The following is a 19,265-nucleotide window of genomic DNA, read 5'->3' on the forward strand; positions in this document are numbered from 1 at the left end:
GGCACAGGTTGCCCAGAGGAGTTGTGTCTGCCCCATCCATGGCAGGGGGTTGGAACTGGATGAGCTTTAAGGTCCTTCCCAACACAAAGCATTCTGTGATTCTATGAAACACACTGCCAGAGATGAGGATTTTACTACTCAATTCAGGTTTGTTTTGGTTTGGGTTTTGGTGGTGGTGGTTTGTCTGGTTTGGATTTTTGGGGGGTTGTTTATTTTTTGTTGTTGGTTGTTTTTTTTTTGTTTTTTTTTTCCCCCTCCCCAGCAATAAAAGAGCATTTCTTATTCTGAAATTGGCAAAATATAAATTAAATCCAGGTTTGTGCATGCCTGGAAGCCTTGTATATGTGGATAAAAACCACATTCTCCCCCCCCCCTTGCCTCCCAAGCACCCCTGGCATGGCCCCAATGCAGTTTTCCCCTTCTGAGGCTCCTTTCCAAGGTGTGGAGTGTTGGCTCACCCAAACCACCACCACAGCTCCAGTTCCAGGGCACAGCTGGGATCGCTGTAAGCCGAGCCTGGCTGACGTAAGGAACCTGCTGGTGAACACCCAGCACCAGTGCCTTATTCCCCACATTCCTCTCTCTTATGCATCACTAGCTCATGTAAATTAATAGTGGCATTTAATTTCCACCATCCCTACCTGCTGCTCTTGGCCAGTGCAACTGCAAAGGGAAAAAAAAGGGAAGCAGCACTGTGTCAGCAGTGTATCTCCTGCCTGCAGTGCACATCTGAAATGGATGAAATGTGGTTTTCTCCTCTCCTGACCCAATCAATGCCTTTAAAAGAACAGCAACTTGCAGGAAAAGCAACCTCTTTTCTACTTAACTTGTCTGGGTGGGGGCTGCAGGTCAGGTCCCTTGTGGACATGCATGTGCGGTCTTCAGTGTCTTCAGACAGCTCTGCTCAGCCTGGTAAACACAGCAGAAGTCATTCACAGTTCCGAGACCATAGATGAGACCATCCTCTACTTATGCTTTGGGGGATGGAGCCTCTGCCCTCCAAAACTGCGTTTTGCTGCCAGGTGAATAATGTGATCCTATTTTTAAAAGTGCAAAGTGTGCAGAGGATGCTATTTAATATCCTCATCTACTGCAAATAGAAGATTTCTGAATCAGTTATATGGAGACAAAAAGCCAGGGCTTTACAGAGAGACTTTAACCAGCTGGTGAACAAAACTGGCAGCACTGTGCTGTCAGCAGCCAAGGAAACCTCACCTCAGCATCCATCTTTTCCTGCTGGAGACGTGATCACGCATCCTGAGCCGTCCCTCTGTTTATACGGACGCTCTTTGCTCAAGCTCCAAGCAGTGATTCACTGAGAAGTAGCTGCAACAAAACAAACAGCACTTCAGAACATGAGGTATGTCCATGCTGCGAGCGCGAGGGCTCAGCAAAGCTGAAGGTGATAGGAGCACCTGGGCCAGCAATAGCCCAGCCTGGCTCCTGACAGAAGTGCAGCAGAGGTGCCCGTTTGTTGGAGTGCAAGCAGCTTCACACCAGAGCCTGCAAAGGAGCCACCACCTAGAGCCAAGCAACATGTCAGCGGTGGTGCAGGCAGCACTGGTGGTTCTGGGATGCGACCACCTTACCCTGTGAGCCAGGGCTTCCCACCTCATGCACTGCATACAGCTTCCCATCACTCCTCCACTGCGCTGCTGATGTGATCAGTCATGGGTCGTGCACACCATGATGAGCTCCAAGAGCGGCATCCCCAGGGATTGTCATATTCCCACCCGGCTGCTGGGGAGGGACCGTCACACCTTGCTCCAGTGCCTGCATTTGCCCTGAAAGGCAGCACAGTCATAAGGATAGACTCAGGGTGGGCACAGTAAAGCAGCACATGTCAGAGCTATGCAAAACACTTACATTAAGCAAATAACCAGGGCAACACTACGGGGTTTGGGGTTGCTCATTCTGCCTGCAGTTTTATTACCTGACTTCACCCTTCACTGCACAGCTGGCAGGCTGGTCCTGCACCTGCATGTAGGGCTGGAGAGGGAGGAGAAGGGGTCCCAGCACAGTTGGTGTGGCCCTAGCCGGGCAATGCAGTTTGGCAAAACCGCAATTCAACAGCTCTGTGCAGTTTGAATAGTCATTTCATCACAGATGAGAAAACTGCAGTATCTTCACATTCATTGGGTAACTATTCTATTCTGCTCTAAATTCCATTCACCTCACAAAATTCAGAGGTAGGCTACACAATGAAAGATAAATAAATGTGTAGCAGTACTTGAAAGCAGACAGGTCCACCCCTGCCCCATCCGTCGCAGTGTTCAAGGCCAGGCTGGACAGGGCCTTGAGCAACCTGCTCTAGTGGAAGGTGTTCCTGCCCGTGGCAGGGGGCTGGACTAGATGAGCTTTGCAATATTTTCCAACCAAAAACATCCTATGATTCCACTGGCAAAACATGTAAATCCAAATTCTGCTACTAACTGACTCATGTGGCTACTTAACCCCAGTTTTCTCAGTAAGCAACATCAGGGGGAAGTGACTATTAAATAGGATTTACTACATTAAAAATGAACTGATAATCTATAATCATTTCTATGTTTGAAACTGTTTAAATTTACTCAAAGCAGTTCTATTGTGCAGGCAGGAACAAAAAGCTGTCTGTAATTCACTGCTAACTGCTATCGAGATCTATTTATTCCTCTCTATGAAATAAAACCAGCCCATCAGTGAGGAAAATGAATCTTTATTTTGTTTTCTCTAAAAGCAGAATCCGTGTACATGTTTTTCTGTATGGTTTAGAAGGTGGTTTTAAGATGTGAATAGTCACATCACAGAAAAAACACAGACCAACCAGTGCAGGAAGGAAGAGCCAGTTTGACAATTGCTTTATCAAGCTAGTGCAAACATTAACTGATGTTTTTGCTGGAGCGGACTTGAGGACAGTATCAAAATCTCACCTACTCAACACAAGTACAGAGAAAAGGAGGGGAAAAGGTTCTACAAAACACTATTATTGCCGCTGTAGCTGCATTTCTGTTTCCTTGCAGGATGTACTATGCTGGTAAAACAGTTTCTAACTATCAGTTTCATTAAGAATGTCATTCAGATAAATAAAAAGCAACTAACCAGCCAACCTAACGTGGTAAACTAGACTTCATCTGAGACCACGGGAAAAAAGGTTCTACAAAAGGCCAAGAGGTTTTGGTTTGCAAGGTGAAGAGTAGATTTTCCACCTTTGAAACACTGAGGATGGATGTGCTTAAACATCTGCATAGTTTTGGTTCATAAGTGTTCTAAGGACCACAGAGTGCAATCCTGGCTGAACAACCTGTCAGCACCAGTGAGATCTCACCTCCTTCTGGGAGCAGGCAGCTCCCCAGATGGGCTCCAGATGTGCTCCTCAAGGCCCAGCCCTCCTGCACTTACACACAGGCCAGCTTTACTGAGGGCTTCCCTTGCACCACTGAACTGGCTGATGTGAGTGTGCTGGACCCAGGCAGACGGGTAAGTGTGCAGGAGCCTGGGCCCTGCAGTGGCTATGAAGTCTAAGAGAGGGGATGAGAACTATTGCAGTCATTTATGTTAAAGTGTAGACAGAGTAATAAACACTTCAAGCACAAGCCACGACAACCCTTTATGACCTGAAAATGGAAGCTGGGAAACTATTTAAAGCATGTTTGTACTTCAGAGCAGCACACAGTATTTGATAGTGCCTGTATAAAGATCTACCTACCACATAGCTCACATGTATCCGTGTATTACTTTGTAAAGCACTGTAAGAAAAACCCAACATAAAGGAGGATGGTTCACATGCAAACAGACGTGTCCTGTGTGATTAGGTGATGAGATCACCAGTTTCTGATGAAACCGTAAGATGTATGAAATGCATTCTAGAATATGTCAAGATGAAGTCTGAACATCTTACGTGTTACCTAGCAAAAGGTTAGCTGGAACAATCATTTAACACAGATGATTTTAAGGCTAGTTACATGGTTTGTCTAAACAGGATGCACATGCATATTTAATCTGAACAAAATTCTTAAACTGCACTTCTCTGAAATTCACAAAGCATATAAAATGCACAATTTGACATTTATAAAACCTCAGCCCTTTTATAAAAACCAAAACAAGGCAATTGAGCTTTAAGTTTAAATCTATTGTTTTTTCTTCACAGCAGTCTTAGTTCCTATGATTAAAAAAAAGGCAAAAAAAAAAAATCCCAACCCAAACCAGCACTCCACCACAGCCTCGTAACGCAAGGAATAAATTAGCAAGAGTCACTGTAAATCAAAATAAATAACTTCTCCATTATTTTTATTTAAACAAACGGACTCTTTAATTGCACAGTATTTTAAATTCTCAGTAGCAGTGAAAAGTCATTTGGGCATTTTTCTAAATGCTCCAGAGAGTATGAAAGCATTGTGTCTCCTGTTTCAAGCTTTACACATCAAAAATACCTTGGTCAGACCATCAGCCGATAGAGCTGACAGATGTTTTGGTAGTCTCTTCCTGTGGCAGGATGCTGTGGTATGTCTCACCCGAGGTGTTCACCCTGCCAGGGCAGTCGTGCCCAGCCCTCTGCTCCGAGTGAGGTATTCTGGTTTACACCCAAAGCTGTGATGGGGTTGGAAAAGCATTCACCGTTAGCTATGATGTTCACAGAGAAGATCACCAACAGCTCGGTAACAGTCCACGCACTCCAAGGCTGTGGGAGTCCCTCTCAAGGGCTTCACCTGACCGGCATCCCTTCTTTTTGTGGTGTCACACAAACACATCAGGCTTGTGGCTCTCTCCAGAGCTCTTCTGCAGTGGAGGACCAAGCTACAATTCAGACATACCACAGAAAACAGGACACCTGAAAAGATAGGATCTTACATCTGACTATTAGCAGTAGTCTTAAACCCACTTGCCAAGTATATGTGAGCGTGTGTATCTATATGCACACTCGTATTTGTCTGTTTAAAAAAAAAGACAAGTGATTAATACTGTCACAGCCTGGCACACTGAGCCCCAAGTTACATCTTCAAGGGACATACCTAAAAACTCTTAAATACTGGCAATGCACTGTTGTATACAAAACAATTGTGGGCAGATGTAAATGTGCATTCAAAATACTGTGAAACTATACGCCACTGCTGATGTACCTGTAACAGCTCAGGACTGCATCTAAAAATACAGAGTTTCTGCTAAGTATCAAAACAACTCTCAAGTACTGAAGGCAAGGGAAAGTGTTGCCCTCTTTAAGAAGGTGGGACAGGCCTAATTCTGAGGTACTTAATCCTCCTCTGCAATTCTAGCACTCAGCTGTGGCAAAGGCTGTACCACTGCACTACCTGTACTGTTTAAGTAACACGGGATGTTACAGTTCAATTCGCATCAACACAATTACATTGACAAATGTAGTATTCTGCCAGTATCTTTGTATTTGTATTTATTACTGGTGTCCTCTCTAAAGGTTGTTAAATATATAAGCCGATTTCTTCATTGTGGAGGAGTTCACATGCAGCTCCTCATTTCACCATTATCACAGCAAAACCAAAGGAAATACCAAGGCCAGTGTTTTGTCCACAGTAAATATGCTCTACCCAACAAAAGAGAGTCTAAGGGGAACTAGCACATCATTGCACAACGTTAAAACCACCAAATTACTCCTGTTCTTATACTTTTAAAGCGTTTTCAGTGCTTGAGTACAAAACACAGAACCTATGACAAGAATTGTCCAGCAATCAACACACTTTCAGGGATTCGATACTGCATTTAATGTACACAATCAGTACTGACAACCCGGGACTGGGCGCTGCAGCACACAGTCCCACATGTCTCCTTGCACCATTTTAACAACGTGGCTAAGCCTGCGCATCCAGTACTCTAGATGTACTGCTACATGTACATGGTAGGAAGCATTCTGATGCTCACGTGGTAGGGAAAAAGACAAAATGCCTCTGTTTGTTACACACACAATGTTTCTGCTCATGCTTAAAGGAATTCAACTTTCAGCAGAAGTAAATTCCTACATAAAAAATAAATGTAGAAACCCATTAAAACCACAAATATAACAACTGCATTATTAAAACAGCTGCACCTACACTATGGTGTAGTACGTAGTGTAATTCAATTTAAAACAATCTTAGTGTACAACTAAGATGAGACCCATTTCCCAGTCCAAACCTCAGCATCAGCACTGCATCGATCTCCACATTAAAACATGCTCTACCGGCGGCAACCAACCAAATCCAGGGAAAAACCGTTGGCAGAGGTGACAAGGTCCTCTCCCCAACCAGACAACGCACGACAGATGGCACAGAGCCCCTCCAGTATCGCTGCAGGGACAGGCAGTGGCAGATCCCGCAGAGCATCAGCAGTGGAAGCTGCAAGAGCACTACGTCCTGAATTGGTTTGCTGAACATGGTTCAGATTATTGGATATGTCTATAAGCACAATGCCCTTTAGAAGCATTTACTGTATACCTAAAACCTACTTGCTGCAACACATGGTGTCGCACAAGTAGTGAAAACGTCTTCGTATTCAAAGGTGCTTGGACATCATTTTTAGGCAGCATTTTACCTTTATTTTAGTTGAGTTCCCACTACAAAGATTTTAGAAGGAAGAAGATGCCAATAGTTTCTTGTTTTTCTTTTTGATATGTGAAATTGCAACAAACACCTAAATAAATATCTACTGTCACTTTCCTACGTCTATCCTATGTCTGAAATCTCTATTTTTTAAATAAGGGATAAAATGTTGCCCAAAAGACTAGTTATAGTTATACATTTGTGTTTCTACTAAATCTACAAATCAAAATAGTTCTCAGTTAAAAAGATACAATTTGTATCAACATTCAAAGGTACTTTCTGGTTCTTCAGGGCCTTACTTTAAATTCCAGCAAGTACACCAAAATTATCAGCAGTAATAGTGTAAACTAGTGATTTGGTTTTTTAACACTGAACATCATTACAACGGATGGAAACCTAAAACTCTCGGCAACTGACAATGTCACGTAAGTACATCTGACATCAATTGCAAAATCTATTTCTATTGTATATCTCTAAAAAAGCTTACGAGGTGCTAGTAAAACCCATGACTTAAAACCAGAAATATCCCTTACTAATACTAAAACAGACTCAGTTTGTCTGTTTCTAAAACTACAATATTTGTGGCAAGAATCAGGCCTACGTGATCCAACAGGCCGAAAACTAACTTCAAGAACACATACAGCATCTTCTCTCCCCACAATCCTCCCCTCCCCACTGAAACAGAACGGAAAACAAGCAGTTTAAGTTATTATTCTGAGCTACAATATCATACCATAGTGCAGTTAATAAATGTTGCATATCCTCAACACACAAAACCTTTTCAGTCCAGCCTCGATAAATAGCAAGAAAAATCGAACAGTATCTTAAATATAAAACTTGCATTGAGATAATTAAATTCATTTAAAAACAGGTAAATATTTTATGAAAAGCGTATTTTATCCAGTACACTTGTGCAGCAACACAAAGAAAAACCCACATAAAACTACTAAATGGGATCTTATGATTTCAGGGCGCCTTCTCCTCACCAGAAATACATAGAGATTGGTAACAACACACAGGAACGGAAACAGGGGAGGCTGGTTTCGGGGAGGTTCTGAGCATTTGCAGCTTCTGGCAGGTTCAAAGGGGGCTGCAAATTCCCAGCAGCTTTGAAAATCAGGCAATAAGGCTTTCACCTTATCCATAAATAGTAAACAAAAAAACCCACCAACCATTTTTTTTTCCTCCTCTGATTGCACCTGATCTTACTAATAGACTGCATCAACAAAACATGTAACTATTTAAAGAAAACAAAGCAAGCAATGAAAGTGCCATACTGTAAATTACCAATATATTCTTACCCATTTCACTGTTAACTGGTAACCCAATTATTTGTTTAAAAAAACAAAGTCAGTGCTGTTGCAAATCTTTGTTTCCTATAAATAATTATAGCATAAAAAAGCTCACAAAAACAAACAAACAAACAAACATAGATACTTATGGTGTTGTAAAAAGTTCAAAAACTTGGCTTGAAAATTGCCTGCCAGAAGTAGCAAAACCCTTTCTGCAGGTTGTTTTAATACCACACAGACCAAGGACAAACATTCAGCAAGTTAAAAATGAAAACAAAAATCCCAACAACATGTAACAAGGATAGAAAGTGCTGCATATAAACCCCTGATGCACCAAAGATTATAACCAGAGACCACAGATTATTTTTATACATACATATATATTAATTTAAACTGGAACATTTTCCAGATGTGAAAATAGCCATTTAAAAAATTTCAAACTAGAACACGAAACATATCTGGTACTTCCAATGCATGGGGCTATACATACAGACTCCATGATACAGTATTTCACATAAACGGATTACTATATAACCTCCTTGCTGAGAAGGAGATCCCAAATGCTATTGTAGCAAACCTCCCTCAGCATTAGAGCTGAGCTGAAAACTACTAGACACCACAAAGATGTATCATCTCTCAATAACCTAGCTGAGATTTTTCCATTAAGATGGCTGCAGCGAGCTGCTGAGCGTCCGTCACATGAGGGTTCTTCTTCATAACGATCCTCACAAGATCAGGGGGGAAGATGTTGCAGAGGTTAATGTAAACCTTCTCCCGTGTGTCTTGGTGCCTTGGAGGGTCTTGAGGGATTCCACAGTAAGGTACACGCCAGGTCTGGTCCTGCTGTTCAGGTAAACTTTGGAAGGCAAACTGCTCATAACACGGCTGTGTGGGGTTACCTGACAAGGAGTAGGTCTGGCGGTAGCCATATGCATCCATCCCATAACTCTGCCTATCCCAGCTTCCAAGCCCATCTTGGCCAGAATAAGGCTTTCTGTGTCTTAATGGAGAATTATCATATAAACGTGAGTCTGAAATGCTGTCTATTCTCGTGGACACAAGGGCTCTCCCCAGATGCATGGTCTTTGTGTGTGATGAACTCTGAGATGCAGAGTAGTCATTGGGACAACTAGAACGAGCACCAACTGTTGGATGCTGCAGATGCACAGCCATGTACGGAACTGGAGGTTTGTGGTGATGCTTTGGTTCTTCATGACTATAGTTTTGCACTCGTGCAAGAGGCTCATGGTAGCTCTGCAGGAAAGGCTGAGTGTTAAGGCGGCCATGGGGGTGCATATGTTGGCACTTCAAGTTCTCCTCCAGCTGTGGGTCAGGAGAACTCATGTAAGAGCGATCGCTGTAACCCATGTAGGAATCACTACTGCCACAGCTAATGCTCCCTTCACTGCTGCAGTCAGAAGCTACAGAGCTAATCCTATAATCTGTGTCCAAGGAGAAGCGCCTCTCAGGACTACGTGGACCAGATATACTTAGATTTGAATATGCACTCAGCATAGAGTAATAACCTACATCCACAGGAGACTCACATTTTGGATACTGGTCATAAGGCATTGGTGTTCCGTGATTTTTGGTTGCCATCATCACTGTAGAATACTGTCCCTGTGGTCTTTGATCCTGAGGTGGGAAGTGAACTCCGGATGGAAGGCCATTAGTTAAAGGTGCAGTACTTTGGGGTTTTGCAGCAGAGGAACTTGGTATGCTAACTAAAGAAGGTACAGACCTGGTTTCCAACTTGTTTTTGGTGGGAAGCTTTTCCTCCAAGTCTTGATAGACTTGAGTCCTTATACTAGGATCTGATTGCCTCTTTGGAGCAGCACGTTTCAGCTCAGAAGTGCCATCATTTTTAGTGCTACAGGGAACACTATTGCTTTTTACCAGTCCTCCCTCACTCGTAGTTTTGGCAGCTGTGCTTCTAGACATGGCACGAAGTTCATCAGCTACAGATCGCTGAGGCTGATTTCCTCTTTCTGGATGATAGTATTTGCATTTGTGTCCATAGGTACATTTCTTCCCTATTAATACAAACATAAACAGACAAAAAACCATAATCAACCAAAATCTGTTAATAATCAAACAGAAGAAATGTCCCTAATTTACAGTTTTACTGATGACTGAAAGATCTTGCAAATGGCTTTGTGTAACACAGGGTGAGATCGAAAATCTTCTCTTTGTATTTGAGAAAAAGAGGCAATGGCAGCGTGCTGCAACTAATGCTCTGAGAATGCAGGCCAACACAACCAGACACATTGTGAGCTGAACATGACACTGTAAGTCTGCCTGTACACACCTGCTGTATTGGGCCAAGGAGATATACAGGCAGAAAACTTAACAGGAAAATCCCAAGAGTCGTAAGACCAGCAGGTCTCAGATCAGTCAAAATGGTGGTGTGCCTGTAGGGATGCTCAGCAGCCAAACTTCAGACAGATCAGTCAGTTTTCTGGAAGAAAATTCCATGTCTTATGACCAAATCACATTACAAAAGGGCTTTCTTGAGCCTGCAGAATTTAGGTGCTGTTTTGGATCTATTCCTACAAATGATTAATAAATTTGCTCTGTTAGTTCAACTAGCAGAGAGAAATGTTCTCTTAACTAGCACATGAAAATAAATCACCTCCCTTCACACCATCAGCTCAGCGTTCCAACCATTTCAACTAGGCTAAAACAACAGTGTAAAAACCTCTGTTGAAAAGCTTTTATTTTTGGCAGTGTTAACATAAAGCAGGACCTTGCCCACAGTCCTGGCAGGGCACAAAACTGACAAATTAAATCAAATTACCATAGGGACATGGTTGCTTCTTATGTTCTGGTACAATAGGCTTCTTCCTAAGAAAATTGTCCAGACTTGGCCCATGGCGGCCAAGAGGATCATCAGGAGGCATAAATCTATAAAGCAAAACAAAAAGTATTGTGGAAGCAAATAAGCCTTTTCATATTCCTCATGCAATGATCAAGAACTTCATGACTATGTCCTACACCATAACATGCCATGCTGACATTTTTAAGTCTGGGTATTTTGAGAGGTGTTTTGAAATGCCACTTTTCTGCTGCAGGTACTACCTGAGAGGTGAGTTACGGAAACAGGCACCCCTAGTCTGCTTCAGACACCTTTAGTCTAGCTCAGCTGATTGCTCTGCATCAAAAAAGCAGGGCTGCACACAACCCATTCCTAAATCAAAGTAAGGGCAGCAATACAGAGTTGAAACCCCACAACCAACTCTGCAAAACTGCTGACTGTCCATGACTCTTGCTCCAGCACCTAAGCACTCAAATCCAAGTGTCTGCTTCAGACAGTGCAGTGGTAACTGCAGTTGACCTGTATGCCAGGGTAGGAAGACACCATAGATGTATCTAAGCAGACAGCTGAAATAAAGACCTCCTGAAGGTCATTCCAACATGGAGTTTTCTAGGATTTAGGAGTCTAATCACAAGCACTCAGAAACACTGGCTCAGTGTATCAAAAGAACTGGAATATTATACCATAGCATGCATTAAATATACATTGGCATACACCAAAAGAGGAAAAAAATAGCATAAACAAATGTACTGCTATAAAAAAGCCAAATCAAAAACCAAAGTTTGAGTACTTTTCATCAGAAGATCCAATCTGTGATCTACTATTTCTCCTGTTTTCCTACATGTACCTAATTATTTGGGTGTAACACAGGGGAGTCATACAAGTCTTTGCATTGTCCTTTCCTCAGTTACTGTAGGGGCACATAAAGATAGAATGACTTACTTGTCATTAACAAATGAATACATCAGCAAGCGTTCATCTATGAACTTCTTCCATTCAGGCTTTTCATTAGCTAGATCCCTGTAGTTATCATTGGAAACAATGATGCCATCTGACTCAAAGGCCAACTTCACTATAAATCGGTCATCATAGCATACCACCCTTCTCCCTTGCACTCGGCGGGATGGTGTGAACACAAGAATCTTCTCCTTTTCTAATTTACGCAAGATTTCTTGATCTACAAGAAATAAGAATTGAAAGTTGAAAAGAAAAATAGGTTTGTTTAATCACCACAGACATCAGATTTGAGGAAGACAATCCACGCACTTAGGACTACATATGATCTTAAAAGTCTCTTCCAACTTACTTGATTCTATATTCTATGTCTTAAGTGGCTATATTTCAGCAGATGATATCTGGTATATGGTATGTGAAGTTACAGTCTGCAGTCAACTGGCAATACTTTCAAAAAAGCCCGCAAAGAAATGAAAACCTCCTGTTCCACACCATTTCTCTAAGACTAACACAGAGGACCTTGTTCATGCTGCTGTGGTTCAAAAGAAACACGATTTATCAAAACACCTGTGAAAAACTTCTCTCACTGAAGGGGTGCTTTTAAACACTAAGGAATGTTTCAGCAAATAGGAGGGCTACACCCAAGTACAGCCAAGGATTTCCTGTTACTGAGCTCCTTGGTAAAGACAGACCTCTTCCTTCTCTTTGTGGTACCCTGCAAGAAATATCTTTTGAAATAATTCCAATACCTCAAGTTAATGGAATTACTCTGCCCACACAGAGACGCGCACTCCTGAGAAGGTGTCACTGCTAATACCCACACAGACTAAAAAAGTCTGCATTCTGTACAAGCACTCTGGCTCTTCACAAATACTAACAGCCCCCCCAAAAAGAGCTCCGATATCATCTCATAACGAGCAGCAAATAAATGTTTTGAGTTTTTTTCTTTTTTTCTTTTTTACCTCCAGTAATACTTCAGAATGTATCTTTCCTGGAATGGTTTACACATTTATATATAAGGTCTTATCAAATCCAAAGAGTTTTCTCTCTAATCCTGCTAAATAAGCATATTTAAGATTTTATGTGGCTCCTTCTTATCCTACACAGTCTGTCAACCACCAATCTGAATGCATTTTCTCCTTCTTTGTGTGGAATCTGGAGATCACAAGCAGCTCTGAAAGATGGACTCAGAATACTAAGGTGGAACAGAGCTTACCTGTGATAAGAGCATCAGGTCTCGACTGTTCTTTCCTCCATGCTGGCACAAACACAGTAACATCCTTGTGGCCTCTTTCCAAAAACCAGTCCACTGCCAATTTGATTCCTCGACAAGAAAATACTTCTTTGTTCCCATGGCTGAAACACATATGAAACTTACTTATTGTATGATTTTGCTTTTCTATGACCACCAATGGAGCACAACGGAACACCCTACAGCTGCTCTGTGGTTTCTAAAGGCAGCTGGGAGTCAATCCCAGCCTTCCCCAAAGACTGCCTTCACCTGCAAAATGGTGCGGGATGCTGAATCTGCCCAACATTTTTAGCACCTGTACACAGATTCAGTAAGTAAGGAAAAACACAAGTAGGGAGTGTTAAAAATCCTCACAGCCAAACCAAAACTGGAGGGAAGGAATGCCATCCAGAGGGACCTTGACATGCCTGTGAGGTGGGCTGATGCCAACCTTATGAAGTTTAACCATGACAAGTGCAAGGTGTAGGCACCTGGGTCAGAGCAATCCCAGGCACAGCTACAGGTTGGGCAGAGAAGAGATTCAGAGCAGCCCTGTGGAGAAGGACTTCGGGGTGCTGGTCAATGAGAAAATGAACATGAGCCAACTTCAGTGTGCACTTGCAGCCCAGAAAGCCAACCGTATCCTGGTCTGCATCAAAAGGAGCGTGACCAGCAGGTCGAAGGAGGTGATCCTGCCCCTCTACTCTGCTCTTGTGAGACCTCACTTGGAGTATTGTGTGCATTCTGGTGTCCTCAACATAAAAAGGACATGGAACTGTTGGAACAAGTCCAGAGGAGGGCCACGAGGATGATCAGGGGACTGGAGCACCTCCCGTATGAAGACAGGCTGCAAAAGTTGGGGCTGTTCAGCCTGGAGGAGAGAAGGCTGCATGGAGACCTCATAGCAGCCTTCCAGTACCTGAAGGGGGCCTGTAAGGATGCTGGGGAGGGACTCTTCATTAGGGACTGTAGTGATAAGACAAGGGGTAATGGGTTAAAACTTAAACAGGGGAAGTTTAGATTGGATATAAGGAGGAAATTCTTTACTGTAAGGGTGGCAAGGCTCTGGAATGGGTTGCCCAGGGAAGTTGTGAATGCTCCATCCCTGGCAGTGTTCAAGACCAGGTTGGACAGAGCCTTGGGTGACGTGGTTTAGTGGGAGGTGTCCCTGCCAATGGCAGGGGGGTTGGAACTAGATGATCTTAAGGTCCTTTCCAACCCTAACGATTCTATGATTCTATGACTCTATGAAAACTATACAGTATAACAGGCACCATGAAGACTCAATGAGGCAAAACAGGAGGCCTGAAATACCAACATGGAAGAGTGCAATGTGTTTAGGAAATGCCAGCAGGTGAGTACTGAGCACCGGGGTGCTTAGCAGGGGAGGAGACAGCAAATCCCTGCTACAGGAGCTCTGTGAGGTCCCACCCAAACAATAGAAGAGAGAGAAGGTCTGCAAGGCCAAGGGGATGGCAGGCACTCTGCAGCACAGATTAGGCAAACTGGAGAGACTGTCCAAAATCAACACAACAAAACTAAGAATTTGCTTAGTACTGTGCTTCAGAAGGACAAATTAACTGTGTATTAAAAATGCTGTGGAGAGGCAGTTAAGCAGAATCTGATCAGACATAAGCAAAACAAAAGATGTGCGTCTGTTGCACAATAACTGTCTGAGGTAAGGCAAGAGACACAATTATGTCATTTTCTAAAGGCAGATGAGTCCTCAGCCAACTTCTACAGCCAGTTTCAGGCATGACATATTACAAAAGATACAGATGAACTGGAAAGAATCCAAAAGGAAGTAAAACGATACCTATGGGTAAAGGCTGAAGGAAGCACATTTAGTTAATCTGGAGAAAAAAAGCCTGTGGAGGAACAAAACAATCTACAATATACAGACGGTAATTAAAATAGAGGACACCGATCAACCATTGGGTGTCTATGGAAAAGTTTTGGTAGCAGGAGGTTGCAGGGCAGACTCTGTGAGAAGAGGGGCTGTCTCACGTCAGGTATGCCCAGCTCTAGCTGAGTTCACAACAGAGAAGGGAATGAGGAACACCAAGGCTAGAGGAGGAGCAGGTACACCCCCAGAGAGAGTTGCAGCCTGTGGAGAACACGAAAAGTGCAAGAAAGGAGCAGCAGAGAAAAACTGACATCCCAACCCCAACTGTGCACCACTCGGTGCCCCTCTGAAGGGACTGAGCATCACCTGCAGCTATGACAGGTGCAGGAGAGGTGTCTGGAGTGAGACTGTGATGAAGAAGTGGTGAGGAAGGATGTTTGCAGTGCAGTGAGCCTGGGAAAAGATGCTTTTCACCCCCTTAAGTATTTTAATGTTTGTCTTGTCTTGCTTCCCAAAACCTGAATCAGTAATTTAATATTTATGTTAACTGGCTATAAATTAAATTCCCCAAGCAGAGTCTGCTCGGCATGCAACAGTCCTTGGTGAGTGATATCCCTGCTGCTGTTTTGACCCATTAGTTTTCTTATTCATGTTCCTCCTGTTTTCTCCCCTGTTCTGCTGGTGCAGAAGCAGCAGCCAACCCACCACAGTTACACCAGGTAAGGGCAGAAAAGTCCTTTAACTAGACTAAGGAACAATGAAGACGTACATTACATAAAGCTTTCTATCTGATCAATGGGACAGTCTGTCTATGGATTTCGGGATCTCCTCAATGGACACTTTGTAGAAGAAATCAGCTGGCTCCTCTGGGCTGTCCATGCACAGGAGGAGACGAGCAAATTCGTGAGGTCTCTCCCAACCCCACAGCTCTGTGTAGCAGAAGAAACACACAAGCATGGCAGCAAGCCGCTACCTTTCGGTTGGCCAGCTTGATGTGTATAGCAGGTATGCCACAATGTGCTTTCCAGAAAGGTAGAAGACAACTCCTTCATCAGGAGTGATTTGTAAAGGGGACAGTATGACGATGGATAACCACAGGGGTCCTAAAAGTTCCTCCTACTCAAATGTTTTAAGGCAAATAAAAACACCAGAAAGTTATTTTAAAATGCTTTTTTTCAGTAGGACCATTCCGAAGTACCTATTTCCAGCTTTCTAAAGCACATCTCTGCTCTGTGTTCCTTGATTCTTTGATACAGTTTGAGTAATTGTGCTATGGATGAAGTGCCACAGTGAGAAAGTGACAAAGTGAGGAAACATTTAAAACAATGTTCAGATTCCAAAAGCCTGTGAAGGAGGTGGCATGAACCTGTGTCTACGGGTGGAGAGAGAATGAGTCATGGCTAACACCTCTCACAAAGCATCATCCTCAGCAGAGGCTGTGCTGAAGGCCCCAGACAAAAGGAAAAAAAAAAAAAAAACAACAAAAACCAAACCAAAACATAAAAAAACAAACAAAAAAGAGGAAAGAAAACAAACAAACAAAATTGGCCACTACCATTATCTGGATTTAAGTGAGGAGGAACTGTGCTACTTCCTCTTATACTGATGCTTGAGTTGGGACCTGGAAACATATTAAGATATTATAACCATTGCTGGATATAATAATCAAAAGTTTGTACATTTAGGCTGGCACAAGGAACTCCAAGGATAGTTTCAGTCCATCTTCTGTACCTACAGAGCTATTCTAGGAACACTGTAAGGAGCAAGACATCTATGTATATCACTATCCTGCCTAGCTATGGTTATAGGCCTCTGCAATAATACATTCTGTTTTCATCCAATATACCATTACACTATAATGACACTGTAGTAATAAAACACGTAGCAATTTTTTTATTAGGCATTGTTTCATACTACCCAATTATTTGTGTTCTTGGTTGCCTGAAAGAGTAGCTCCTTTGTGTATTTCATAGCTTTCTAAAAGCAAAAAATAAAACCACATACAGATAATGTCACACGGGCATAGATGGACTGAGCACACCTTGAGAAGGATTTGGGGGTCCTGGTTAAAGAGAAGCTCAGCATGAGCTGGCAGTGCTGGGCTGCATCAAAAGGAGTGTGACCAGCAGATTTAGGGAGTGCTCTCCAGAAGCAGAGAGATTCTCCATTTCCTCTCTGCTCTCCTGAAACCCCACCTGCAGTACTGTGTTCAGCTCTGGGGCCCTAAACACAGGAAGGACATGGACCTGTTGGAGCAAGTCCAGTGGAGACCAAGTATCATTAGAGGGCTTGGAGCACCTCTTCAGTGGAGACAGGCTGAGAGAGTTGGGCTTATTCAGCTTGGAGAAGCGAAGGCTCTGGGGAGACCTTAGAGCAGCTTCCAGTGCCTAAAGGAAGCCTACAGGAAATCTGGAGAGGGACTTTTTACAAAGGCATGTAGGGACAGGACAAGGGAGAATGGCTTTAAACTGAAACAGGGTAGATTTAGATTTGACATTAGAAAGAAATTCTTCACTATAAGGGTGGTGAGGCGCTTGCACAGGTTGCACAGAGAAGTTGTGGCTGCCCCATCCCTGGCAGTGTTTAAGGCCAGGTTGGATGGGGCTTGGAGCAGCCTGGTCTGGTGGAAGGTGTCCCTGGTGAAGGCAGTGGGTTGGAACTAGGTGACCTTTATGGTCCTTCCCAATCAAAACCATTCTATGGTTCTATAATTTAAAATGCACACACACATACACATAGAAAAAACAGCTAACAGTATTTCCAGCTATGGCAAGCCTAACTACATCTCCCTGAGACAACACAGAATCAGGGCACTTGGTGCGCATTCAGTACTCAATGGGCAGCCATACAGCCTCCTTTGCAAGCCTGATACAAGCGGTTACTGTTCATGCTATCAGCTGGTCATGTGCAACCATAATCATACTGCAATTCATTTAGAACAGCTGGGAAGGGCTTGTTCCAGCTACTAAATTCCAGTGAAATCACTGTACTGTTATTACTCTAAACAATCTCCAGGGTTTCAAATGGATAAAACCACTTTTCACTCCTGACAGCGAACAAGTATTTTGTTAGACCACATTTTAGAAACAGTATTTTTCTTCCCGTAAGTCTGAGAAATCATTTCAGGAATGAAATCCAGGCCTCTCTGAAAGAAATGGACACTCTTACTTATTGCTTTCCATCAGGCTGGAATTCAAGCCACACTTTTAAAGGTGGAGGGAGGATCAGGCAGTTCTCTTACCTAATATAGACTATTGTAATTCTTTCGTCCAGAAAATAAGTTTTACATATACTTAAACTTCAAGTACATTTAATCTGTAGAAAACAAACATGGGGAATGTGTTACAATCCATACATTTTTTTTCTGCATTGCTGAGCAAAGGGATTTATAGCTTGTATAAATCTTCTTTTTCTACTCCATTTCAGACACGTCTAAGCTGGTATCTGAGTGGATATAAAGTCCAAGAAATGTTTGTGAAGAAGATGTGCAATTAGAATTTGTTCTTTTCTTCCATTTTGCTGTCACGCAGATCTGATGCTCTCCTTTTTGTGATCTCTGTGTTTCATCAGCTTTATGATACATCATACGGTGAAAAGACTGAAATCATGCTGCTGCTTCTGACTTTTTTCCTTTTTTCCTTCTGAATAGTTGTAAAAAAGAGGAGAAATGTTTGGGTTGTTTTTGTTTTTCTTTTGTCAAGAAACTTTCTTTTAAAAATCTCTTCCTAATTATTAGAAGTATGTGAAAGCTCAGATCAGTCAGGATGACAGCTGCAGTCCTGGTGCATACAGCTTTAGTTCTGCTTGCTGTGTTTTACCTACCACTCTTAGTTGAAAGAAGATAAAGTACATTACTTAAGGTTTATCTACTTCTCTTTCATACCTCACATGAATGATTGTCACCAGTTTTATATTTGGCCTGTTGATAGCTGTGGTTTTATTTCTGGATCAAAAAAAAAAAAAAACACCAAAAAAAAACCCAACAACCAAACAAAACCCAACACTTCCTGAACAAAAATCAATCATTTTGTAGGCTAGGAGAGTTAGTAGCAAGTGGTAATACATCTGATAAGAACATGTTCATTTTCTCTGTTACCTTCCTAACCCCCAAACTAGATTATCAAGTGACTGTCTTGAAAAGAGCTGAGATATACACTCCTAAACACTGACTACTAACAACAGTTGCAAGACTTAGGGTGTGCTCTAATGCAATATCCAAATCAACATGGAACCCTCAGATTTGAAAGCTACAGAAAATACACACATTAATGATAAGAAACATTAGAGATGAGGTCTACACACAGGGTTTTACACAACTGGAATGTGTACACATCAATGTACCTCCCATGTAAAAGCATACTGATTAAAAGCAAGAAGAACAAAACTAAACCACAGATCTGCCTGGTAAATTTAGAGAGTTAGCAAATTATTTTCTTCTCTCATGTCACAGGAGGAAAACAGTGCTCAGTCCATAGCATAGAGGTAAGAATTTCCAACCTATATCATATTAGTGACTCATTAGCCTGGCAGTGTGGTTTTGCCACTAGCCTAATCTCCTTTTTTTATTCTTTCATTTTTTAAAGCTCTAATTTTGTAATCACAG

General features: G+C 42.5%; 1 protein-coding gene across 5 annotated transcripts in view; it reads right to left on the bottom strand.

Moving 5' to 3' along the window:
- Positions 1 to 4,239: 4,239 nt before the first annotated feature.
- The window catches only part of ZC3H12C (zinc finger CCCH-type containing 12C), a 45,821-nt gene continuing 30,795 nt past the window's right edge, over positions 4,240 to 19,265 (bottom strand). For all 5 annotated transcript variants that reach the window (XM_062615297.1, XM_062615295.1, XM_062615294.1 and 2 more), the window contains exons 3-6: positions 12,802 to 12,941; positions 11,574 to 11,808; positions 10,614 to 10,720; positions 4,240 to 9,849 (exon numbers count right to left, since the gene is read on the bottom strand). In XM_062615297.1, coding sequence (XP_062471281.1) covers positions 8,453 to 9,849; positions 10,614 to 10,720; positions 11,574 to 11,808; positions 12,802 to 12,941 — 1,879 coding nt within the window. In that variant the 3' untranslated portion in view covers positions 4,240 to 8,452. The remainder of the gene's footprint in view (positions 9,850 to 10,613; positions 10,721 to 11,573; positions 11,809 to 12,801; positions 12,942 to 19,265) is intronic.

Source organism: Pezoporus occidentalis, unplaced genomic scaffold, assembly GCF_034315485.1.
Source record: "Pezoporus occidentalis ecotype Australia unplaced genomic scaffold, CSIRO_AGI_Poc_V1 ctg18, whole genome shotgun sequence".
NCBI lineage: Eukaryota > Metazoa > Chordata > Aves > Psittaciformes > Psittacidae > Pezoporus > Pezoporus occidentalis.